The 21,913-nt window shown below is 42.5% G+C and overlaps 1 protein-coding gene across 1 annotated transcript in view; it reads right to left on the minus strand.

Moving 5' to 3' along the window:
• LOC149281196 (chordin-like protein 2) overlaps positions 1-21,661 on the minus strand; it is a 38,183-nt gene extending 16,522 nt beyond the window's left edge. The window contains exons 1-10 of the mRNA XM_089499546.1: positions 21,658-21,661; positions 19,503-19,615; positions 13,452-13,545; positions 12,473-12,615; positions 9,658-9,751; positions 8,478-8,533; positions 6,797-6,968; positions 6,363-6,557; positions 5,831-6,013; positions 4,837-4,929 (exon numbers count right to left, since the gene is read on the minus strand). Coding sequence (XP_089355672.1) covers positions 4,837-4,929; positions 5,831-6,013; positions 6,363-6,557; positions 6,797-6,968; positions 8,478-8,533; positions 9,658-9,751; positions 12,473-12,615; positions 13,452-13,545; positions 19,503-19,615; positions 21,658-21,661 — 1,147 coding nt within the window. The remainder of the gene's footprint in view (positions 1-4,836; positions 4,930-5,830; positions 6,014-6,362; positions 6,558-6,796; positions 6,969-8,477; positions 8,534-9,657; positions 9,752-12,472; positions 12,616-13,451; positions 13,546-19,502; positions 19,616-21,657) is intronic.
• Between the last annotated feature and the right edge of the window lie 252 nt (positions 21,662-21,913).

Here is a 21,913-nt window from a genome sequence, read left to right on the forward strand (position 1 = left end):
GAGACTGATTTACGAGTGCCAGAAGAGACTGCTCCACACTTAGTCCAGACTTCCTTACTCCGCGTAAGGGACTCGTTAAAACTCAGCCAAGAGCATTGTGGTTGCCCATCGTAAATTAGAGGTTTGTAGTGAAAATGATGTCATTTTCGAAAATCACAAACATCCCTGTAAGCGTTATGTGAACGCAGGCAGAGATGCATCGCAGTCAGACGGGTGCCCGCTGAATAAAATAATCTAGATACATTAAATAAAAGCACTTTGAGTGCCAGGGATGATTGTGTTTCGACGTTATGCACTTGACACACCAACCACTAAACTACTAAACCTAAAAGCTCAGGCACTACATGCACTGTGGATCCCTGTGGATACTTTGTCAAGGATGATGGGAATTGTAGTCAGCGGCACATAAAATCCAGAGATCACATATCCCTGCCAAGTCCCCGTTTTTTGGTCTTAAAGCCGACAATGTACATTCTTGTATGAATAGAACAGATGCAGATTTTTTTTTTCTACGATACATGAATATTCAGTTCTTGGTTGGATTTCATGATTAGAAATTTCCGTTGGTCAATAGAATTTTTTTGTGTGACTCTTTTTTGTATATCTTTATAATAATAATAATAATAATAATAATAATAAAAAAAATAAAATAATAATAATAACAATAAAAAATGTATAAATTCAAGAGATAGGGTGCGATGACCAATATGAAGGACATAAGCTCCGAGTGACGGGGGAGAGGTTGGCTCTTAATGTCCATTAGTCCTACTCTTAATATTTTAAAATTTAGATGATAGAGGTTAGAAAAGTCTGTGAAACCTTTCGTAGGGGCATTATAGTCATACAGTATAAGATAGGGACACATACGTTTTGAAGACCTCTCCGAGAATCTAAAGAGGTCTTCTCGTTTCTAGGTGTAGGTCTTGTACCGAACATAAATGGTTCTTGTGTAATAAAAAAAAAATGCATATTTCTAAAGGAGCTCCAGAGACTGAAGGAGACGAACAGTAAAGTCCCCATAAAATGGTAGGAGAATCCGTACAACATTGGAATCTCCAAACTTGGGAGGTCCTGGTCCCACCACAGAGCAATAAACATTCCTGGTTATACTACTCTTTATAAAAACCAGCGTGATGAAAAAAGTGACAGGGAAATGTCTTCCAATAAATACCTAAAACATAAATAAATAAATACCAAACAGCTTGACTCCGTTTCTATTGGGAGACATGGGTTTATAGCCATAAACATATAAACAATGAATCTACCATAAAGGTAATTCGAAATATGTCTAGTTCAATGAACAAAAAAACTTATGTGTTCAAGGGCCAGAAGCTGTGGGCCAATTACATTGAACGATCAGCATCCGGATCTAAAATGTATGCATCCGTTTTGTATGAGGGACAGATACTTCTCCTCTCTGTTCTATTACTTTAGTTACTCGGTCGAGAAAATAAATGAAATTAGTTTGAGAAGATCTTCCCGGGGTAAACCCATGCTGTTTCTGATCTTACAAACCATTTAGATCCAGATATTTATTATTTTCCTTTATCGTGGTTTCCATTTATTTCCCAACTAGTGGTATATGACTTATTGGTCTGTAGCTGGCCGAATCTGCTAACAATTTTACCAGGACACTCCGAACCTCTTTTAATAACTTTGGGTTATTAAAGGAGTCTGATGGACTTGTCTGTTGTTACTTTGGAGAACTCAAGTAGAACGTCTTCCTCCGTAAACACACATGCTTTATGTGTCTCATTGCCTATCCTTTCCAGCAATGGAAGACCTTGGGATGTCTTCCATTGGGAAGTCCCTTCTCTTCATCTTCCTTTGAATAACTGCTCCTCACCTTCAAATGAACAATTTAGCGAATAAACCCCATGAATGCACCATCTTGCTTCCTGCACTTGGTGGGACTACTGGCTGTTATACCTGAAATGTTGGGTTAAGTACTACAGAAAACAGATAAAATCAGTACGGAATAGGGCTGCATGGTTCGTGACATCATAACAAGTTCACATGCTTTTGTGATGGAATGGGTCTACTGCCAAGCTGGAAGACTGTTCCTTTTGGGACGATACCCTTGGCTAACCCCTGGTTGGAAGATTAAATTATCTACACACACAAAGAATAAATATTCTAATAGTGGTAAAGAAATGTACGAAAAGAATTATATGAACAATTTAGGTCGTAATCCCCTTTGTTCGTCTCACGTGGCTTGGAGTAACACGTGCTGTCGAGGAAGGTTGTCGATTAGACACTTGTGATATTATCTGGCAGGCCGTTTACAGTAATGAGATCTTGGAAGCCATGTAGGGTAAACAGAATGGAGGAGACGGCATAACACGGAATTCTTAAAATACTCAAAAAAAACTCTCTAAATGAATTGGCTGAACAGAGACGGGGAAGATCTTCCTAAACGATACGGATAAATTACAGTTCTAATTTCATGCATGTCTAACACATCCAGGCTTCTTTGTCCGTTACCTGTAAATGTATCATTTTTGTCTCAATTTAGTTATTTTCTAATTTAGATATTTTAGATATATGTCTTATCCGAAGCTAGAATGGCTTGGCAAATGCTGCCGATCAGGGTCTATTTGCGCATATACACAAAAAAATGATTTTAATGCATAAAATAGCCGTGTCCCTTAAATTTACAACCCCCCCCCACCCCGTGTATGTACATGGAGAGGTTCAGCAGACACCCTAGGCCAGGGGTGTCCAAGTTTTTTCTGCAGTGGGCCACTTCATCAGAATTGTATACGTGCGCGGGCCGCACTCATTTTTCACTGTGACAAAAAATATGGCCTTTAATAAAATATGCAGATTAAAATAAAGTAAAATGACACAAAACCTTTACTCTTCCTCTCACTGATTTCTGGGCCTTGAAAGTTTTGCGACTACAAATTCAGGATTCCCTAGATTTCTAGGGATGAACTAAAATGAAAATTCTGGACCAAAACATTCAGGGTTCACTTAACCAAAACCGAAAATGACCCCCACCTTCAAAAATAATAATAAAAACTCACATGTTTAATAAAAGTAGGTAACACACAATTGGACAAAATTAGCAATATGACTTGGCATGATAGGAGTGTGATTGCGAACAGCAATCACACTCCTATCATACCCAGGCAACCAGTAAATGCTGGTACCTAGGCATGATGGGACTGTGCTCGCTGTGATTGCTGTTAGCAATCACACTCCTATCATGCCAAGTCAGCCAGTAAATGCTGGTACAGGGTGGCTGTAAGTGATGTGCAGACCCCATACTGCTGGCAGCATCACTACACAAGGGGGGCAGCTAGCTAGGTTTCAGCATGTACTGGCTGACTTGGCATGATAGGAGTGTGATTGCTAACAGTAGTCACAGTCCCATCATGCCTAGGTTCCAGCACTTACACATCCATCCAGTAAATGCTGGAACCTAGGCATGATGGGACTTTGATTGCTATTAGCAATCACACTCCTATCATGCCAAGTCAGCCAATACACGCTGGTACAGGATGGCTGTAAGTGATGTGCAGACCCCATACTGCTGGCAGCATCAATACACAAGGGGGGCAGCTAGCCAGGTTTCAGCATGTACTGGCTGACTTGGCATGATAGGAGTGTGATTGCTAACAGCAATCACAGTCCCATCATGCCTAGGTTCCAGCACTTACACATCCATCCAGTAAATGCTGGAACCTAGGCATTATGGGACTGTGATTGCTGTTAGCAATCACACTCCTATCATGCCAAGTCAGCCAGTACATGCTGGTACAGGGTGGCTGTAAGTGCAGACCCCATACTGCTGGCAGCATCACTACACAAGGGGGGCAGCTGGCCAGGTTTCAGCATGTACTGGCTGACTTGGCATGATAGGAGTGTGATTGCTAACAGCAATCACAGTCCCATCATGCCTAGGTTCCAGCACTTACACATCCATCCAGTAAATGCTGGAACCTAGGCATTATGGGACTGTGATTGCTGTTAGCAATCACACTCCTATCATGCCAAGTCAGCCAGTACATGCTGGTACAGGGTGGCTGTAAGTGCAGACCCCATACTGCTGGCAGCATCACTACACAAGGGGGGCAGCTGGCCAGGTTTCAGCATGTACTGGCTGACTTGGCATGATAGGAGTGTGATTGCTAACAGCAATCACAGTCCCATCATGCCTAGGTTCCAGCACTTACACATCCATGCTATCACACACACACACACACACACACTCATTTATTCATATAATCATTAATTCCCAGATTCATTCCCTCAATCACACACACTCATTCAAACACCCTCCCCACCCCCTTACCTGTACTGCATCTCCCTTCGATGCCGCTCACAGACTTCAGCAGGGGGCGCGGCCTCCCTCTGCCTTCTCTGCTAAAGCACAGAGGAAGTAGGATGTCACATGAACTCCGCTTCCTCTGTGCTGTCCAGAAGACCCTCCCACAAGTAAGTAGCAGGGCTTGAGGTGCGGCTCGTGTAAGATCGGTTGCCCTGGCTGCCGATCTTACGCGGGCCGCACCTCGAGGTCTCGCGGGCCGCATTTGGCCCGCGGGCCGCATGTTGGACGCCCCTGCCCTAGGCCCATATGCATTTGGCTTCTTTCCCGCTGTACTCATTGGCATCCATGTATATTCCGGGAGGTCTAACGGGAATCCCGGGTTCATGCACAAAAAGGGTTCCCACTGATTTCCACCGGAGCACTTTCCTGCCGGTGATAGACGGCATCACGCGGCCTAAACTGTCGCAAAACCGAACCAAAGAGGGGCCGTGCGTTACAGCTTAAGGTAACCTGAGTTTTAATTCCTACTTTAAGTTTTACTTTTCAAGATGTCAAATTACCTTCACTTGTTCTGGTGACCAGCCTGAAATTTTCAGCTTCTTGTTTGAAGTCCTGCTTTGCCACTTTTTTAATTTGGATCAAATGAAATATCCCTGCAGGGAGGAGAAAAAAAAAAACAGAATTCAGAGGATTTTTTAATTCTATCCGTATTCTAATTCCAGAATATTGTAAACAGATTCAAGGAGAAAGAGAAGCTTTTTTGCATTATTCTGGTTAGTTGGAGTACTTCCGCAAAAGGGCGGAGCCATGGAGCTTACCACCCGGACAACCCCTCCCAGGTCTCTCCAATCGGGGTAGAGGGGGTGCACGGAGGCTCCGCCCTTTTTGCAGAAGCGCTCCGGGAGGCCTTGTTAATGGAGAGCAGGGAGAAGCAGTAGAAGAAAGAAGACCAAGAAGAGGCAAGAGAAGAAGAAGAGCTGTGAAAAAGTAGACCGGGACACAAAAGTTGTTGGTGGAGAAGGTAGGGAGACTTTGATAGAGAGCACGTGAGAGAGTGAGTTTGAGAGAGTGTCAGAGTATAAAATGCAATGGAACTTAAAAAAGACAGCTACTGGCAAGCAATTCAAAATAGTCACATTTAAACAGTCCCTTTTTTTAAATAAAAATGGCAAGCACGTATTTGTGCAAAGTCTGCAATTTTTATTGATAGCCGAGCTGTCATATACCTATCACAGGCCCTCAAAAACACAAAAAAATTAAGACCAAAGTTTTATTTGGTAGCAAAGATGATTGATAACACGTCTCATTGTAGCATACTATCCGCCTCTAAAGTATATTTTAACAAGAAAACATAAAACCACTTATTGCAGTCTGCACCTGTTTTCTGTATTACCTAGCATCATCCTAAACAGGAAGTAGTGAGTGCAGCGGTAAACTGCTTCCCCCAGACTACAATAAAAAAAAGCAACACAGAATACAAAAATGTACAATTCTAGGAGGATGCTTTGACTTATAGATCTGTAAATGTTTTTAGATTTATTTAGATGTCAGTACCTTTAATCATTTTCCAAACGTAGATTTCCACATCCTCTGACGCCTCCTTCTCTATAGCGATTTTCCGCAGGTTTTCCTTCAGTCCTCCAGTCGTGGGTGACATGTACATATACACCAAGATCCTGTTGGGGTTTTTTATGCAGCGAGTCGCAGGGACCTCTTCTGTGGGTTTCACTCTATCGTCTTGATAAATTAACAAAACACTAAGTTGCTCTGTGCATGGAACATACCAGGCAAACTGAGTGCTTACATTTCAATTAGAAAGAACAAGGGACCCCATGAGTTTTGTTGGTGTTGAGCGTTTACCTATGGTATAAGCCGGAATGGAAGTGTGAACTCATTCCAGTTGGCCCTTGGTGTCTACTCGATCACCGCTAACCTCAAAAGAGGCTGAGCAAATACAAGAGTGCTGATTTCTTTTATTAGTTATTGGGATCTCCATATAACAGTCGGTGAAGGACCTCTCATGCCGTCATGGAATCAACCATAGAGGAGATCTGGAACATGGAGAGGAAGAGCTGAACCCACTAACCTGGACATACTTTGCAGCATTTGCCTTCCACCTTCTCTGGAAATTCGCATGGATATTCCTCTGGACAGGTGACCCTCTGACAGTCCTGACTCCCGTCCTTACAGGTGCACACGATACACGGGATGGCGCCAAAGTTTCGGAAAACCGGGTGCCAGACCTCTCCGTGGGAATATGTCTTCGCGTTATAAACGCAGGCTGAGGGGGCAAATGGAAATCCATGAAGCATTCCCCATACACATCTCTATACCCTGGATATAGGCAAACCTTATTAGCTGCAGAAGACCCTATGTACCGTCATGAGGTTAAACCCATTATGTGAATAGATATAGCTCTTTGCTCTTTTTCTTTCTAAGGCTAACCCTGTTATACCATTATCAGGTTGGATACACAGACAGCGGGTTCTTAATTTCCATACATATATTTCTCAGCCTCACCTTTTTTATGCTTTTCTTTCATTAAGATTTTCACCGTCGTGCCACCTCCCCCGCCTTTTTGTTTGAAGCTCCTCGGGTTGAACCCGAGGGACGAGCTGATGATTGTAGACGCCGTGGCCCCCACTGACTTTCTGTTGAGTACTTCGCTCAGACACTGCTCCTGAGAATGCCTCTGATGTCCAAAAGAGACACACGACTTTCACAATCGACACTCCGGACCACAGACACTTCATTACATCATCTCAATTTACAGCAATTCACACTTTCATCTATTTTCGACCTGATCTGAAGTAACATCAATGCATGTTGTACTGTATGAGTTATAGAATTCGATTCATATAGTTGAGTAAACATTGAGTGCTTGGTCATTTATAAATTGAATACCAGACCTTAATTCAGGAACAAAGCCAGATTTATATATTTTTTTACTATATAAAACTCAGACTTAAGCTGAATTATTTAATTATTTTTTTTATTTATTTTTTGGTGTTTGAAGTAATCCTGTCTTCTGTTGGAGTCTCAGGGTTTTACTGCTCTTAAACTGCTCTTAAGCTAGTCCTAAACCACAAAACCATGCTTGCGCATTGGAGTAGCTCTCCGAATGTCGTTGAACTACAATTCCCATGATGCCTCGCAGCTGTAAAGTAGCAAACCCTCATGGGAACTACTAGCTACCTCTGATCTGTACTTTCTGACTTTTTAATAGTGCGAGAATTACAATGTTCTAATGTGGATGTCCACCATTAATGGTATCCCAGAGATCTCCCAGCCCAGAAATCAGCTGCCATAGTCTAAGACGAAACATTGCCAAGATCCCAGGTGTGGACTTTTTGATGTTTCCTCAAGGACTTGGGAAACTGCTGATTTACTGGAAGCTGTAATCAGATCAGGATCATAGGCAGGGGTATAGCTAGAAACCACGGGATCCTGGTGCGTTAATTGCCTTGGGGCCCCTCAACTTCACCAAGCAACCTTTGACCCAAAACAGTTTATGAGTGCCACTTTTGCCTCTAAAAGGTTATCTGTGCCATATTTGCCCACAAACAGCTTGTCTGTGCCATCACTGGCCCTTCCCCTCTCCAAGATACACTCTGGCACACATACATAAACACACTCACTACTCACTAACACACACATAAACACTCATTCTAACACACTCCCTCTCACACCACTCATGCTAACACACACTCCATTTCACGCCACTTTACACATCATGCCCACACACAAACACATACATGCTCACACAAATATACTTCTATGCTCACACACATACACATGCATGCTCACACTCACTTAAACATACACATTCATGCTCACATACACTTTTACATAGACATTCATGCTCACACACACACGTATACATAGACATTCATGCACAGATACTTACACATAGACCTTCATGCACACATACACGTATACGGGGCTCGGCACGGTCCAGGTCAGAAGTGCCCTTTCAGAACAAGTGGTCATGGGGGTTGTACGGGACCGCTAGAGAGACAAATCCCGCTTGTAACGCCACTGATAACAGGAATTACAAGTGTAGCATGAAATGATTGTGTGGTAGATGCTGATTAATGGACCTTTCTGGAACTGTCGCTTCTCCTAGGATTCCGTGATACATTAGCGTTAAAAAACACATTACGGTAGAGATAATCTGTTTAGAAAATCAAATGTCACGTACAACACCTCTGTTTAACTGCAGCGGCTCCTCTTCCACGGACCTTTCATACGAACCGTCTGCAAAACACACACCACAAAACTTTAATTTCCGTAAAGAAAGTTCTGTAATAAACATTCTGCGGTAATAAATGTCGCCGGAAGGTGAAAAGCATTCAAGTACTGTAAAATCCTTTACTAAGCCAGTAAATATCAGGAATATGTAACAATGTACATATACAATAGAAATTCACCTATAACTCACTATTTAGTAGGTAAATCCCCGCGAGTATTTTGTGAGGAGCATTGGGATTGGTTGATCTAGTTAACAAAAATATTTATATAATGTGATATATATATAGGGGTGGTGCTTACCCTTGGGTATATCTCGGGGATCATGGGGGTATCAGTTATTGTCATTGTAACAAGGGTGGCACTTGCATGTTGGCTTGTTGCTTACTATGAGTTTTCTGGGCAGTCTCTTTCGGTGAGCGCGTGTTGGACAGGACTGGATGATGTACACTTAGCTTGTTCTCTGGCAAATGTGTTTTGGGACTCTATAGACCTTGGTCATTAGGTTGGAACAAATCACACCACAACCCTGTCCTTGATAAAACTGGGCAAACATACACAGAGTTGGGCAACAAAAATTCTCCTACAAGAGATACAATGAAACCTTGTGATGAGTGTCAACGTGGGGGGGCTGCCAGTGTCCATCTCTGACATCACATCCTACATGCATTTCTGCATCGTGACATCACAAGCTGTCACAATACTTGTGATCCAAACAAAGAAGGAATCATATGTTTCCATGGGGTCAAATGGCTTAGTTGATGCCATTTTTGAGACACGCCTCTATTTCACTTCCCTTCAGGGTTTTCCATATGGCAAATCTGAATCAGCTATAGGTGGTGGAATCCTGCTTCCAATGGCCTGTTCAAGATGTACTTTGTGCCAGCACCATTTTTTTATTTGTAGTAAAAAAAATCGACCATAAGATGCCTATCATTACTCAATGAAAGTGGCCTAAGAGGTCCCTAATACATTACAATACAAATAATCAACAGAGTTGAACTTAATGTGAGTTCGCAAAACTGCAAAGATATAAAACTCCAAAGATCAGGTAAAACGACCATTGTCATTGATGAAAAACCGTGTACTAGACGTGGTTATATAAAAAGGCTCCCGGCGTGCCCAGACCTTACCTCGGCAGACAGGGCAGCATGAATCGGGCACAGTAAGAGGAGAAGAACAGACCAGCTCCGGGCACGTCACTAAACCGCAGTAAATCTGTCCATCCTGGAAGAGAAACCGATACAGTACACTCTCACAAAGTCGGCCATTGGCTATTCACCAGTGACTTAAAAGTGTCTTACACACTGAAAATATCACATAATATACACTCGCCGTTAAATATGTGGGGTGAGGCATCTGTACAGACAGGACATGGGAAGAAGGGGCCGGGGTTAACATTCAGACTGATATCAAAGCACAATAAGTATAATTGCTTCTTATCAATATAGATAATGAAACCACAGCAGTGATTAATGAGTTAATAGGAGTTACTAATCTATACCCCCAATGTAAAATAAAATCAAGTAGAAACAAATTGCACGTAACGAGAAATTTTTCTTATGGGAGGTAGAAGGATTGTGAGCTGTCACCTGAGGGTTCCAAAAAGCAGAGCTCTTTACCAAGTTAGTATGTGTAATCTCCCACTCTCTGTCCCTTTACAGTCTGTTTGTGGTTAGCTCCGCCCTATGAATAGCAAGCCCTGCCCCTTATGTCCTACAAGGACAACCCACGAGGAGCAGAAAAAGGGCTAGCTAAGGGTCAAGCCTGGGAAATTCTTAGACATGGTCAATGGTCTATAAACATATGTTTTACAGGTTCCCCCGCAACCAGTTTATATACACTTAGAGACGGAGGAATGTTACTCATAATTGTTGCTCCAATATGCTCACAGCCATCCTCAAACCTGGCAACATCTCAAGGTAGATTACCTGGAACTCTGCCTTTTCAGGTGTAGACAGGGAGTGGCTTCATGAGGGGGTGGGGCTAATCATGCAAAAGGTCATTGTTAGCTGCACAGTAGGTGTGGCTGGCCATATCAGGGGAGGAACAAGCACTAAATGGTTTGGTAATGGGGGGGGGATTGGATGGAGAGTGGGCGTTGCTAAACCCGCTCCCCTGCCTGGAGAAAAAGAAGAGTGACCCAGAGACTCCAGGTCAAACTGGAGAGATTCCAATTGTGCTCTTAAAGCTTAGTAATTAAATGGAAGGCTAGGACAGGGACTCACGCGTTTCGCTTTGTTAGTGTAATCAATGACAATGGATTTATGAGTATTGTGTTTTTTTCCGACACTTTCACAATGTGTTTCTCATACGTATTAATTTGTTTTTAGCCAACCATGTATTTATACGCTAAAGCTTTCATCTGAACGCAAAATGAATTACCGAAAAGGTTGTCTGTTTTTTTTCAGGGAGTTTAAACTGAAAACCATTGTGGGACACGGCATTCCTGAGCTCCCTCGGACATAAATAAAAATCACAACTTTGGCCATAAAGTCGCTACAAAAAATCTTGTAAAAAAAAAAAATTACACTAAAATAAAGCGATGCTCAGAATTTCCTGGAAGAGACAGAGTTCAATACTTGAAGTCTGGGTTACACAAATATTAAAGGCCTCTTAGCGGCTCAGCGATCTCTACAATAACAGCACAGTGTAAGATTATAACGTTTCTCACTCAAATGTGATTAAGCGCTTTTGATGGAAGAAAAGTCTGCAGTTCTCTGCATTTTATAAATATCTATTTAACCCCTAAAATACCACATGGGTGAGTTATGAATGTAAGCTCGCGAGCAGGACCCTCTTTACCCAACGTAGCGGTCCGCGTTAGTCTATTAAGCCTAGTCTTCTCATACCCTTTCAATGTATGTACCAGACAAGGACGGGCCATCTGGCACACCAGGCAAATGGGAGGACAGCCAACTCACCCAACCTGCCGCGCTAGATCGGGTGAACCAGCGCGCAGCCGGCAGCTGGATGTTAAACGCCAGAATGGCGTCAGCAGATGGCCACAATCCTTAAAGGTGCAGTTTCACCTAAAGAGCCTCTTAAAATATTTGTGAGATAGGTGTGATGGGAGCGATGTGTGATGGGAATGATGTGTGATAGGTATGAGGTGTTTTGTGTGATTGGTGTGAAGGTTTTGTGTAACTGGTAAGATGGGAGTGATGTTTGTGATAGGTGTGAGGTGTGATTGGAGTGATTCACGATTTGTGTGATAGGTGTGAGGCTTCCACCTGGCCATTATACCAACAGGGACTTTGATGACATCGCATTCTAAATACAGACATTAATATGAAGTTGGTCCCCCTTTATATGGACAAAAGTATTGGGACACACCTCAGTTATTGAAATCAGGGTTTGGGCCGCTTACTTCCAGTGAAAGGAAATCTTAATGCTTCAGCCCCAAAAAAATTTGGAAAATGCTCGGCTTCGAACTTTGTGGGGACAGTTTGGGGAAGACCCTTTTCTATTCCAGCATGACTGCGCCCCGGCGCACAAAGCGAGCTCCATAAAGACATGGTTGGGTGAGTTCGAGGTGGAAGAACTTGGCCGGCCGCACCAAGCACTGACCTCAACCCCATCGAACACCTTTGGGATGAATTGGAACGGAGATTGCAAGCCGGCGTCTCGTCCAACATCAGCCCCTGACCTCACAAACGCTCTACTGGATGAATGGGAAAAATTCTCACAGAAACGCCCCAAAATCTTGTGGAAATCCTTCCCAAAAGAGTGGAAGCCGTTATAGCTGCAAAGGGGGGGGCAACTATATATTAATGTCTATGTATTTAGAATGTGATGTCATCAAAGTCCCAGTTGGTGTAATGGTCAGGTGTCCCAATACTTTTGTCCATAAAATGCATGCTTGGTCTACTTCAAACGCAAGTCCAAGGGCCACAGTGTTAGAATGGTCATTATAAAGCATTTCCGTAGGGTGTCGGTGAAACGTACCGAGCAGCTGCATTGAACGCACTGGTTGGGCTGCCGTGACGGGAACAGCTCGTACGTGGTGAACATCTCTCCCTGCTGATAGGTCGTTCCGTTGTGCTGACAAATCTTCACGGACGCACGGAGCCCAGAAGGAGAGAGGGGCTCTGTGGTGGAGAACACAAACACAGACAGGGTTAAGACACCATAAATTAACCCCTTGATTCGCCGGGGCAGAATTTATGAATCACACACACCTATCAAAGGGTTAAAGCCAAACGCCGGCAGCTGACATTGAGCAGAATGCTTTTATCGCTGACTAATGAGCCCGTCTTTCCGGGAGACAAATATAACCATATAAACAGCTTTATCAGAGTTTAGAAGTTTTGAAGATTAAACAAACTTTTGTAAACTTTTAATCCTAAAAACTGTTGTATCGTTTATATATATATATATATATATATATATATATATATATATATATATGCTGCATCTGTTTTTTCTCCCAAAAAAGATAAAAAAAAAATAAAGTCCCGATATTTCTCCTATATTTTTAGGTAGTTGTTATTTCATATACTGTATATACTTTTAGTGTAATACTGTATACATAATAAACCCTTCCTCAGAAATATATATATATATATATATATGAAAAACTGAATTGGCCCTTGGTGGCCGTGCTTAGACCGGCTGTTAGATGATGCAATCATTAGGGTCTGGTCTGGCATTACATTACAGTAAAAGATGGAGAGATTTACTAAGATGTTCTTCAGACATAATACACTATTGTTCTGCCCACATAATTCCGCTTATGTCACACGGAGTTGTGATGTCATGCAGTGTTCTGCGCATTTCCTCCCCTCGTCCCGAGTTCACGATCCCCGAATTGGTCCCAGCTATAGAGACATCTATTGGGACATCCTGATGGCCGCGGCATAAACTGGATTGTTCTGTAAATTCAAGACTTTTGGCAGCTATTTTTTTGAGGCACGTTCCCACTTACCGATACATCTCGGACAGCACTGGTGCGGGTCCGTGATAGTGTGGACGCAGTGCAGAACCGGACACTTTATCCTGTAACAGCTCACATTCCCACCCTGTGCAAAAAATGAAGAAATATATAATTGTTTGTGCGTCTGTACCCCAAGTAATGAAAAGGATTGTAACCTCGCCGCTGTATAGAGTTCTAAAAACCCCAGAATTTGTTAAACAATTGAGCCACTATCTCAAAAGAACAGTTGTTTCTTGGTTAGAAAGTTGGTGTGGATAGCTCACTTTTAGTTTCCGAAAATATACATTAATAAAATGGGTTTCATTAAAAGTAAAGTCCCACTGTTCAATCAATAAAATAATTTTAACACATTTGGAGATTTTTCTCTTACAGAAAAATTGTTTTGATGAAATTGATTATACTTGATTACATTATATATAGTAATGCATACATAGCAATAACCCATTTAATAAGAAGTGCAACCTTGCTGTTGATCCAGAAGAAGTGATTTCCAATTGTGTCTCAAAAATGGGGAAAAAATACTTTTTGACTCAAAAATGGCATCTGATTTCTCACTAGATCAACAAACTATAACTTATCCCATTGTTATATCCCTGTATATTCCTCATATTATATATTATATACTCTCCGGCCCGTATAACTAATCCCGTGCTTATAACCCGTTATATCCCTGTATATTCCTCATATTATATATTATATACTCTCCGGCCGTATAACTAATCCCGTCCTTATAACCCGTTATATCCTGTATATTCCTCATATATTATATACTCTCCGGCCGTATAACTAATCCCGTCCTTATAACCCATTATATCCTGTATATTCCTCATATTATATATTATATACTCTCCGGCCCGTATAACTAATCCCCTCCTTATAACCCGTTATATCCCTGTATATTCCTCATATTATATATTATACACTCTCCGGCCCGTATAACTAATCCCGTCCTTATAACCCGTTATATCCCTGTATATTCCTCATATTATATATTATATACTCTCCGGCCATATAACTAATCCCATCCTTATAACCCGTTATATCCTGTATATTCCTAATATTATATATTATATACTCTCCGGCCCGTATAACTAATCCCGTCCTTATAACCCGTTATATCCTGTATATTCCTCATATTATATATTATATACTCTCCGGCCGTATAACTAATCCCGTCCTTATAACCCGTTATATCCCTGTATATTCCTCATATTATATATTATATACTCTCCCCCGTATAACTAATCCCGTCCTTATAACCCGTTATATCCCTGTATATCCCTCATATTATATATTATATATTCTCTCCAGCCGTATAACTAATCCTGTCCTTGTTCTTTGCACAGTCCTATTAACGAGGGCGGCTGGTATTTTCCCCGTATGTAGTTGTATAATAATATTATATCCCCCTATACAAAAAGCCTGAATAGGAAAAAAAGTTTTACTAGTAAATATTAATTCATGTAAACAATTTTTTCATATTTAATAAAAGCTATGATTGAGAAAAATATATAATTTTTTATTTCCTTTTATTTGCCAACCTTCCCCCCCAGTTATGCACATCTGCCCCCAGGGTTGCCACTCTGCCCCCAGAAATGCCTTATACCCCCTATTTGCCACTCTGCCCCATGATGTGCCTTTTAACCCTCTATATGCCACTCTGCCTCCAGAAATGTCTTATACCCTCCTATATGCCACTCTGCCCCATAATATGCCTTTTAACCCCCTATATGCCAGAGTTTCATATAAGGGGTTAAAAGGCATATCATGGGGCAGGGTGGCATATAGGGGGTTAAAAGGCATTTCTGGAGGTATATATAAAACTTTTATATATAAAACTGCTAACAGCAATCACACTCCTATCAATCCAAGGCAGCCAGTACATGCTGGAACCTGGGGATGATAGGAGTGTGAGTACAGCCTCCCTATGCCATGCTACCACCACCACCCCCCCTTACACATCCATGCTATCACACACACACTCATTCACAAACATTTAAATACTCATTCATTCCATTAATCACACATACTTCACACATTAATCACAACCCCCCCCCCCCCCCCCTTACCTGAACTGCAGATCTCTCGCTCGCAGACTTCTGCAGGGGCCCGGCTGTGCGAGCAACTTCTCTGGCCCCGCCCCCAGAGGAAGGAGGGGGGAGCAGAGTTATGTGACACTCTGCTAGCTTCCTGTTCTCCTGCAGCTAGAAGAGACGTTGCTCGCGACCAAAGCACCGGTAAGCAGCCTGGCCCCAGCAGACATTTTTTTGAGGTCTGATTATAAGACAACCTCGATTATAAGATGAGGGGTATTTTCCAGAGCATTTGCTCTGAAAAAAACCTCGTCTTATAATCGAGCAAATACGGTATTTACACATTTATTTAATTCCCAAAATGCATAACTGTGCATTTGTCAACATTAAAATTCACCTGCCACTTGGTCACCCCGTGCTCCGTTACTCTAATGGAATAGCCCCGCAGACTTGGGGTCGTGTGCAAGAAGAGATTCTCGTGTAAAGTTTGAAAAGTGATCTTAACGTGATAGGAGAAGATAGTCCTTGTTATATAGCCATATAGTAAGCAACATAACGCTTCATTCTTCTCACCCATCCAATTCGATAAACACATCAAACAACTAGCAGACCTCATCTGATCAAGAGGACTACATTTCCACCTGTGTGCAGGTGACACTCATATAGACCTTGGTGCATCAGAACAACACAAAAAGCATACCCACATCATCACCTTATGCCTCAGGATAATCCAGACTGGATGACCACTAACGTCCTAAAAGCACCAGACATGACTTTCCAACAAACTCCAGTCCTCCATAGGTAACTCGCCCAAGTCCCCCCTCGGCAGGTCAAAAACCTTGGAGTTGTGGAAAAATATGCTCTCGCTAAAATTTTAGATTGCAGAAACTGGTCTGAAATGCTACAGTATGTACGATACGTAGTATAGCATGACTTCCAGGCAAAGGGACCTTGAGATTCTTATCATTTTGCCCCATATGTAGACGTGCAAGATTACGTGTTCTCTGCACTACAAGGAACTGAGAATACAAGCGCTACAATTATCTGCGAAACGCAAGTTTTATCGGATATCTGTAGAACTGAGACAAATGCATTGGAGCCTCTTTTCACCTAACAGGACAACCACCCCACATTCAGGTGGAAAGTAAAGACTTGGCTCTTCCTCGAGACATCTTGCCTCTTCCTCGAGACATCTTGCCTCTTCCAGACAATCAGCCCCCTAGTTCCCCCTTTCTGGTGCAGGATCTATATGCTACAGTTGCTCATAGAAACATAGAAAGTGACGGCAGAAAAGAACCATTAGGCCCATCCAGTATGCCAAACCGAGTACTTTCCTTTAGTACTTGCCCTTATCCTTTATCTAGCTTGGCCTTATGCCTATCCCATGCTTGCTTAAATGTCTTCACTGTACTAACATCTACCACTTCTGCTGGAAGGCTATTCCATGCGTCCACTACCCTTTCCGTAAAGTAATATTTCCATGTTACCATTAAACCTTTGCCCCTCTAGCTTATGGCGTGTTGTGGTGGTCTTTCTCCTTTTAAATAAACTCTCTTCCTTTACCTTGTTGATTCCCTTTAAGTATTTAAATGTTTCTATCATATCCCCCCTGTCACGTCTTTTTTTTCCAGGCTATATAGGTTAAGATCCTTTAACCTGTCCTGGTAGGGTTTATCTTGTAATCCATTAACCCTTTTAGTAGCCCTTCTCTGCAATTTATGTCCTGTCTACCCATTGTACAGCGCTACGGAATATGATGGCGCAATATAAAACAATAAATCATGAACATTAAAGCATTCATTAAAAATGTTAGCAGTTTTTTCTCTTCATTAGCTGTGTAGCCGGAAAAACACTTAAAAATGTCATCCAGCATTCGCTTTCTGTTTTCGCTAAACATTGTTATATAATCTATGTGCTCTTTGTGGCTGGACTTGACCGAATTAATCGGGTGAGGGGGATTGCCGAAATGTTTTTCGGATTTTTTTTCTTCATTTAAAAAAAATAAAAAATCTTAAACTTAGAAAAAAAAAAGAATAGATTTTTTTTTTTCTCAGCCTGAAATTATCTCCTCGCTGCAGAAATTCCAATGCGTCCAGTATTCGCAGAGTTAAGTTATACTATAGGGGGCTCGGCTAATACACTGCTCTATTATACGGTGGCGTTGGAGGGTTTTGCGTGATGCGGTTTTTTTTAACGTCCCTTTTTTTTTATTTTTTTTTAACAAGCTATAACATTTTTCACTAATCCCTATCCCCGAGCACTTTTTTGGGCTCCAGCTGTATACCAGGCGCTGTAACAAGGACTCATTCATAGGAGTCAGAGTTTGTTCAGAAGAGGACTGGGCACTTAGGAACTAAACGATAATGATGTGGACCCAGCTTGCGATCCTCAAGAGGCGTCAAGTGTTGGGATGACACTGGAAAAGCAGCTACGCGGTGGGACGGTGGACAGCTGTGCCAGACGGCGGTGACATCACTTGGCTTCCTTAACCCAGACAGATTAATTGCACTCACTTCGTTTCAAGCAGAGTAAAGTACATGGTGCGATTGTCGGTAGCCGCCTGGGCTGTGTCCCCCCCCCCCCCCCCCCCGGGTATACAATTGGTCCTGGTATGTTTTTGGCAAGCGCTCTGATTCACGTCACCGACCTGCCAATCATACCGAGCTCTGTGGGAGCTTTGCCACCGGGGGTAGGTTTGTTGTGTTTATTTTTCAATAAAAGGAGATAGTGTCTCTTATTTAAGGTGGAATAACATATGTATTGGTTAATGCCGAGAAAAAGATGTATACAGCAATAAATATATGCGCCCCCCCCCATTATTTCAGGTGTCTAAATTCAGACATTTGTGATGAAGGTGTGGCAAGATGTGGCAGTACTAGAGACTGTAGTGGGTGGGGCTATAGACAAAAGGGGCGGGGCTGGAGGTATGTTTGTTGTAACCAATCAAATGAAGGGAGGGTACTTCTGATTTCGCATCACCCTATAAGTTTGGATGGAACTAGTAGCTTAGCATGGTTGCCAGTTTCCAAGGTAAGAAAAAAGATAGGCAGCGCTAGGCTAAGGCGGCAACTGTGTGATTTGGGGGAGGAGTTTTAGAGGCGGGTTATTTAAGGTCGGTGGTCATAGTGGTAAGGAGCCATTTTTGTTTAACCTTGCCTGGTGTTGTTTGTCCCTCCCTCCCCTAATGTCGTGGGTGGTAGCTTGCCAGGTATCCAAGGGGTTAATGTGGTGGTATGATCATTGGTGGTCATAGCTGGTGGGAGGTTCCTTGCGGGAATTGGTGCTTGGAACCTCAGGCCTGGGTTGGGGCATCTGGGTAGGTCTCTTCCCAAAATTGGTGTGTGGTACAGTACCTCCATCTCCAGAGACAAATATTGGCAGTAGAATGGGTCGTACGGAGGAGCTCTGTGACTTTAACCATGGCGCTGTCATAGGTTGCCACCAACAAGAACTTGACCGGCCGCACAGAGCCCTGACCTCAACCCCATCGAACATCTTTGGGATGAACTGCAACAGAGGTTGCGAGCCGGGCATCTCGTCCAACATCAGTGCAAAAATTCCCACAGAAACCCCCCAAAATCTTGTGGAAAGCCTTCCCAGAAGGGTGGAAGCCAATATAGCTGCAAAGGGATAGGACCAACTACATATTAATGGCCATGGTATTGAAATGGAATGTCCGACAAGCTCATACAGGTGTGATGGTGAGGTACCCACATACTTTTGTTCAGACAGTATCTACTGTGGAAAAAAAAATACAAAGTGGGGTCTTTATACAGAAATATTTACTTTGTATATTTGGTTTGGCAGAACTGGGAAAATATGTTTTGTATGTTTTTGGCAGTTGTACAATTACATCATGAAGTGTGATGCGTAGTTTGTCTTCAACTAGACATTTAAATGGCTCAACTAAAAAAATATGTTTCCTACGTGTAAGCTATTTATATGATTTTTACCTAAATATAACTATAGAAAAACTAAGACAATTGTGTAACGGGGGCTATGGACATACCTCAGAGCAGGTGCAACGGATACAATACACAATTCCTTGAGGTTCTAGGTAGGGGTGCCAGCTCTCTCCTGGACCATACTTCTTGCCATGAAATATACAGAACATGTCAGGACCTGGAGAAACACAATACAGACAAACGTAAACGTATGCATTATGGGAAGATAATAATGCAACATTAAATGGCATCTCCCTGGGGGAAAAAAAAATACTAAGGAGAAGGATTAAGGAATATCTGTAGAGGACAGACTTAACAGCAGTGCTCAATGCCAGTCTGCAGCTGCAAAGGCATGTAAAGCAGGGATTCACGGTAGGAGGATACCATCTTGCCTCCTTATAAGTCAATGGTAGGACCTTCTTGCCACCGTTCCTTAAAAAAGACATTATGGAACTAGAAAAGGAACATAGGAGGGCTACAAAATTAATAGGGGGGCTGGAAGATCTTAGTTATGAAGAGAGACCACAAAAAGTTGTGTCCATATACGCTTGAAAAACTGCGTCTTAGAGGGGATATTATAAGTTAACGCTGTATAAATATGTGTGGGGCCGATACAAAGAGCTCTCCAGCTAAACGCACAAAGAACAAGAGGTCGTCCTCTGAGACGGGAAGAGCGAAGACTTCATCCACAACAAAGGAAGGGATTCTTTACAGTGAGGGCAGTAAAGGGTACGGAATCCACTGCCGAGAGAGAGGGGGTTCTATCAGATACAACAGATGCCTCCAAAAAAGGGTAAAAGCAGAAAATACAGGGGTATGGATGATAGAATAAACAGTAATATTTCACAGCTTCTCGATCCAAGGAGAAATCCGATTGCCTTTTGGTGGCGTTTTAAATGAATTCATACGTTAACACGATCATACAGACTTATTTAATGTATAGAATTTTAAAGTGTAGGATATGGGAAAAGTTATTTTATTTTTAAATGTTAATATTTGAATCTTTTAATAGTTTGATATGTTGACGGACAGTTTTTTCTTTAATTAATGGTAAGTTTTTTAGGCCTGCTTTATGACAGAAGCAAAGTAAGATCTTAAGTTTCTATAAGATAGACGCGTCAGGCCGTAACGTACTGACAGTCTCTGGCTCCGAGTATATACTTTAGGTGTGCAGTACGCCTGTTTATTTATTTTTTTCTTAACCCCCGCAGAAAACGTAGCCATTCACTCACACGTTCCGCAGACCAGCATCTGTGGCCTGGATAAAGGAATGTTTGTCTTGAACCTGTCTCCGTACAATAAGAGCATTGTGAGACCGGTGAGAGTTTCCAATAAATGTTACCGCTGGCTAAGCATGCTGGTATGGACGGTGGCCACTTTCTGAGCAATAGGGCTAAGCATGTGGATGGCAAACCGCACTGCCGTAGGAGACGTTGCAATCTAACAGCAATGTTTTGAAATGAATGTATGGGTTCTTATTGGTATAGACGCTCATTCTATAACCCTTCCTGCGACCTACGCAGAGCAACAAGTATCATATCTCCCATCACTTTAAATGACCAACGATGGACACTTTTCTTTTACGGGGTGTAAGAAGGGGGCTTTACCACAACTTTATATATGGACCTTGTGATAATCCAGTAGACAATGCATTGACATACCTGGGAACTTCTTCACTCCGGCTACCCGGAGCCTTCCCTTGTGGGAAGCGGCCAGGACTGCCCGTTGACGTCAGTAGGCCTTCACGCTGAGGTCAAGGGCCTTCACGCTGATGTCAGCGGGAAAAGCCCCATTTAAAGGGAAAATGGGTGAGGAGCGGGACATGTCAAAACCCCGCTCCCGCAACCCGGAGGATTCGGTTCTTGACCCAGAGAAGCGGTGCTTCACCCAGAGAACTCCGAGTCAAACCCAGAGAGTTGCCAGGTATGTGCATTCAAAGACACAAAAGCTTTCTTCTGAACAGAGTCCAATGGCCGGACTGGCGATGTCGAGGTAGTCGAAGTGCTGCCGATGGCTTGATATCCCATACACTACGTTTTTATGCTCACATTGCCTACAGCCGGGCATATCCAGCCGTTGGCTGCACGCAGCAGCACCCAAACTGCCACTGGAGCAGGCAGATGCGTGGAGCTGTTGGCCATCAGCCCTCCAAGCTTTTGGATGGAATGCCAGATGGTCATTTCAAGCCTCCACAAGTTATGTCACTTTTTGAGTTCTTACCCATGGTTACATGTGCTTTCTTGTTTGCTAATGTCTAAATTATGGACATAGGCAAAAAAAAGGAAACCTACTGTATGTAACCATGGGTATGGAATCCAAGAGTAAAGGCTCCATATTGGTAAAGTTTTTGCCTACACTGCTAGCGTAAACATCTTTACATATGTGTCTTTGCAAGATTATTAATATTACGGAGTATTCCCAACAGTTTAAAGAATGCCATTGGATTCACACAGATCATTAATGGATTCACAGAGAC

This window comes from Sceloporus occidentalis, unplaced genomic scaffold, assembly GCF_023333645.1.
Source record: "Sceloporus occidentalis isolate IW3139 unplaced genomic scaffold, rSceOcc1.0.p SCAF_137, whole genome shotgun sequence".
NCBI classification, from domain to species: Eukaryota; Metazoa; Chordata; class Lepidosauria; order Squamata; family Phrynosomatidae; genus Sceloporus; species Sceloporus occidentalis.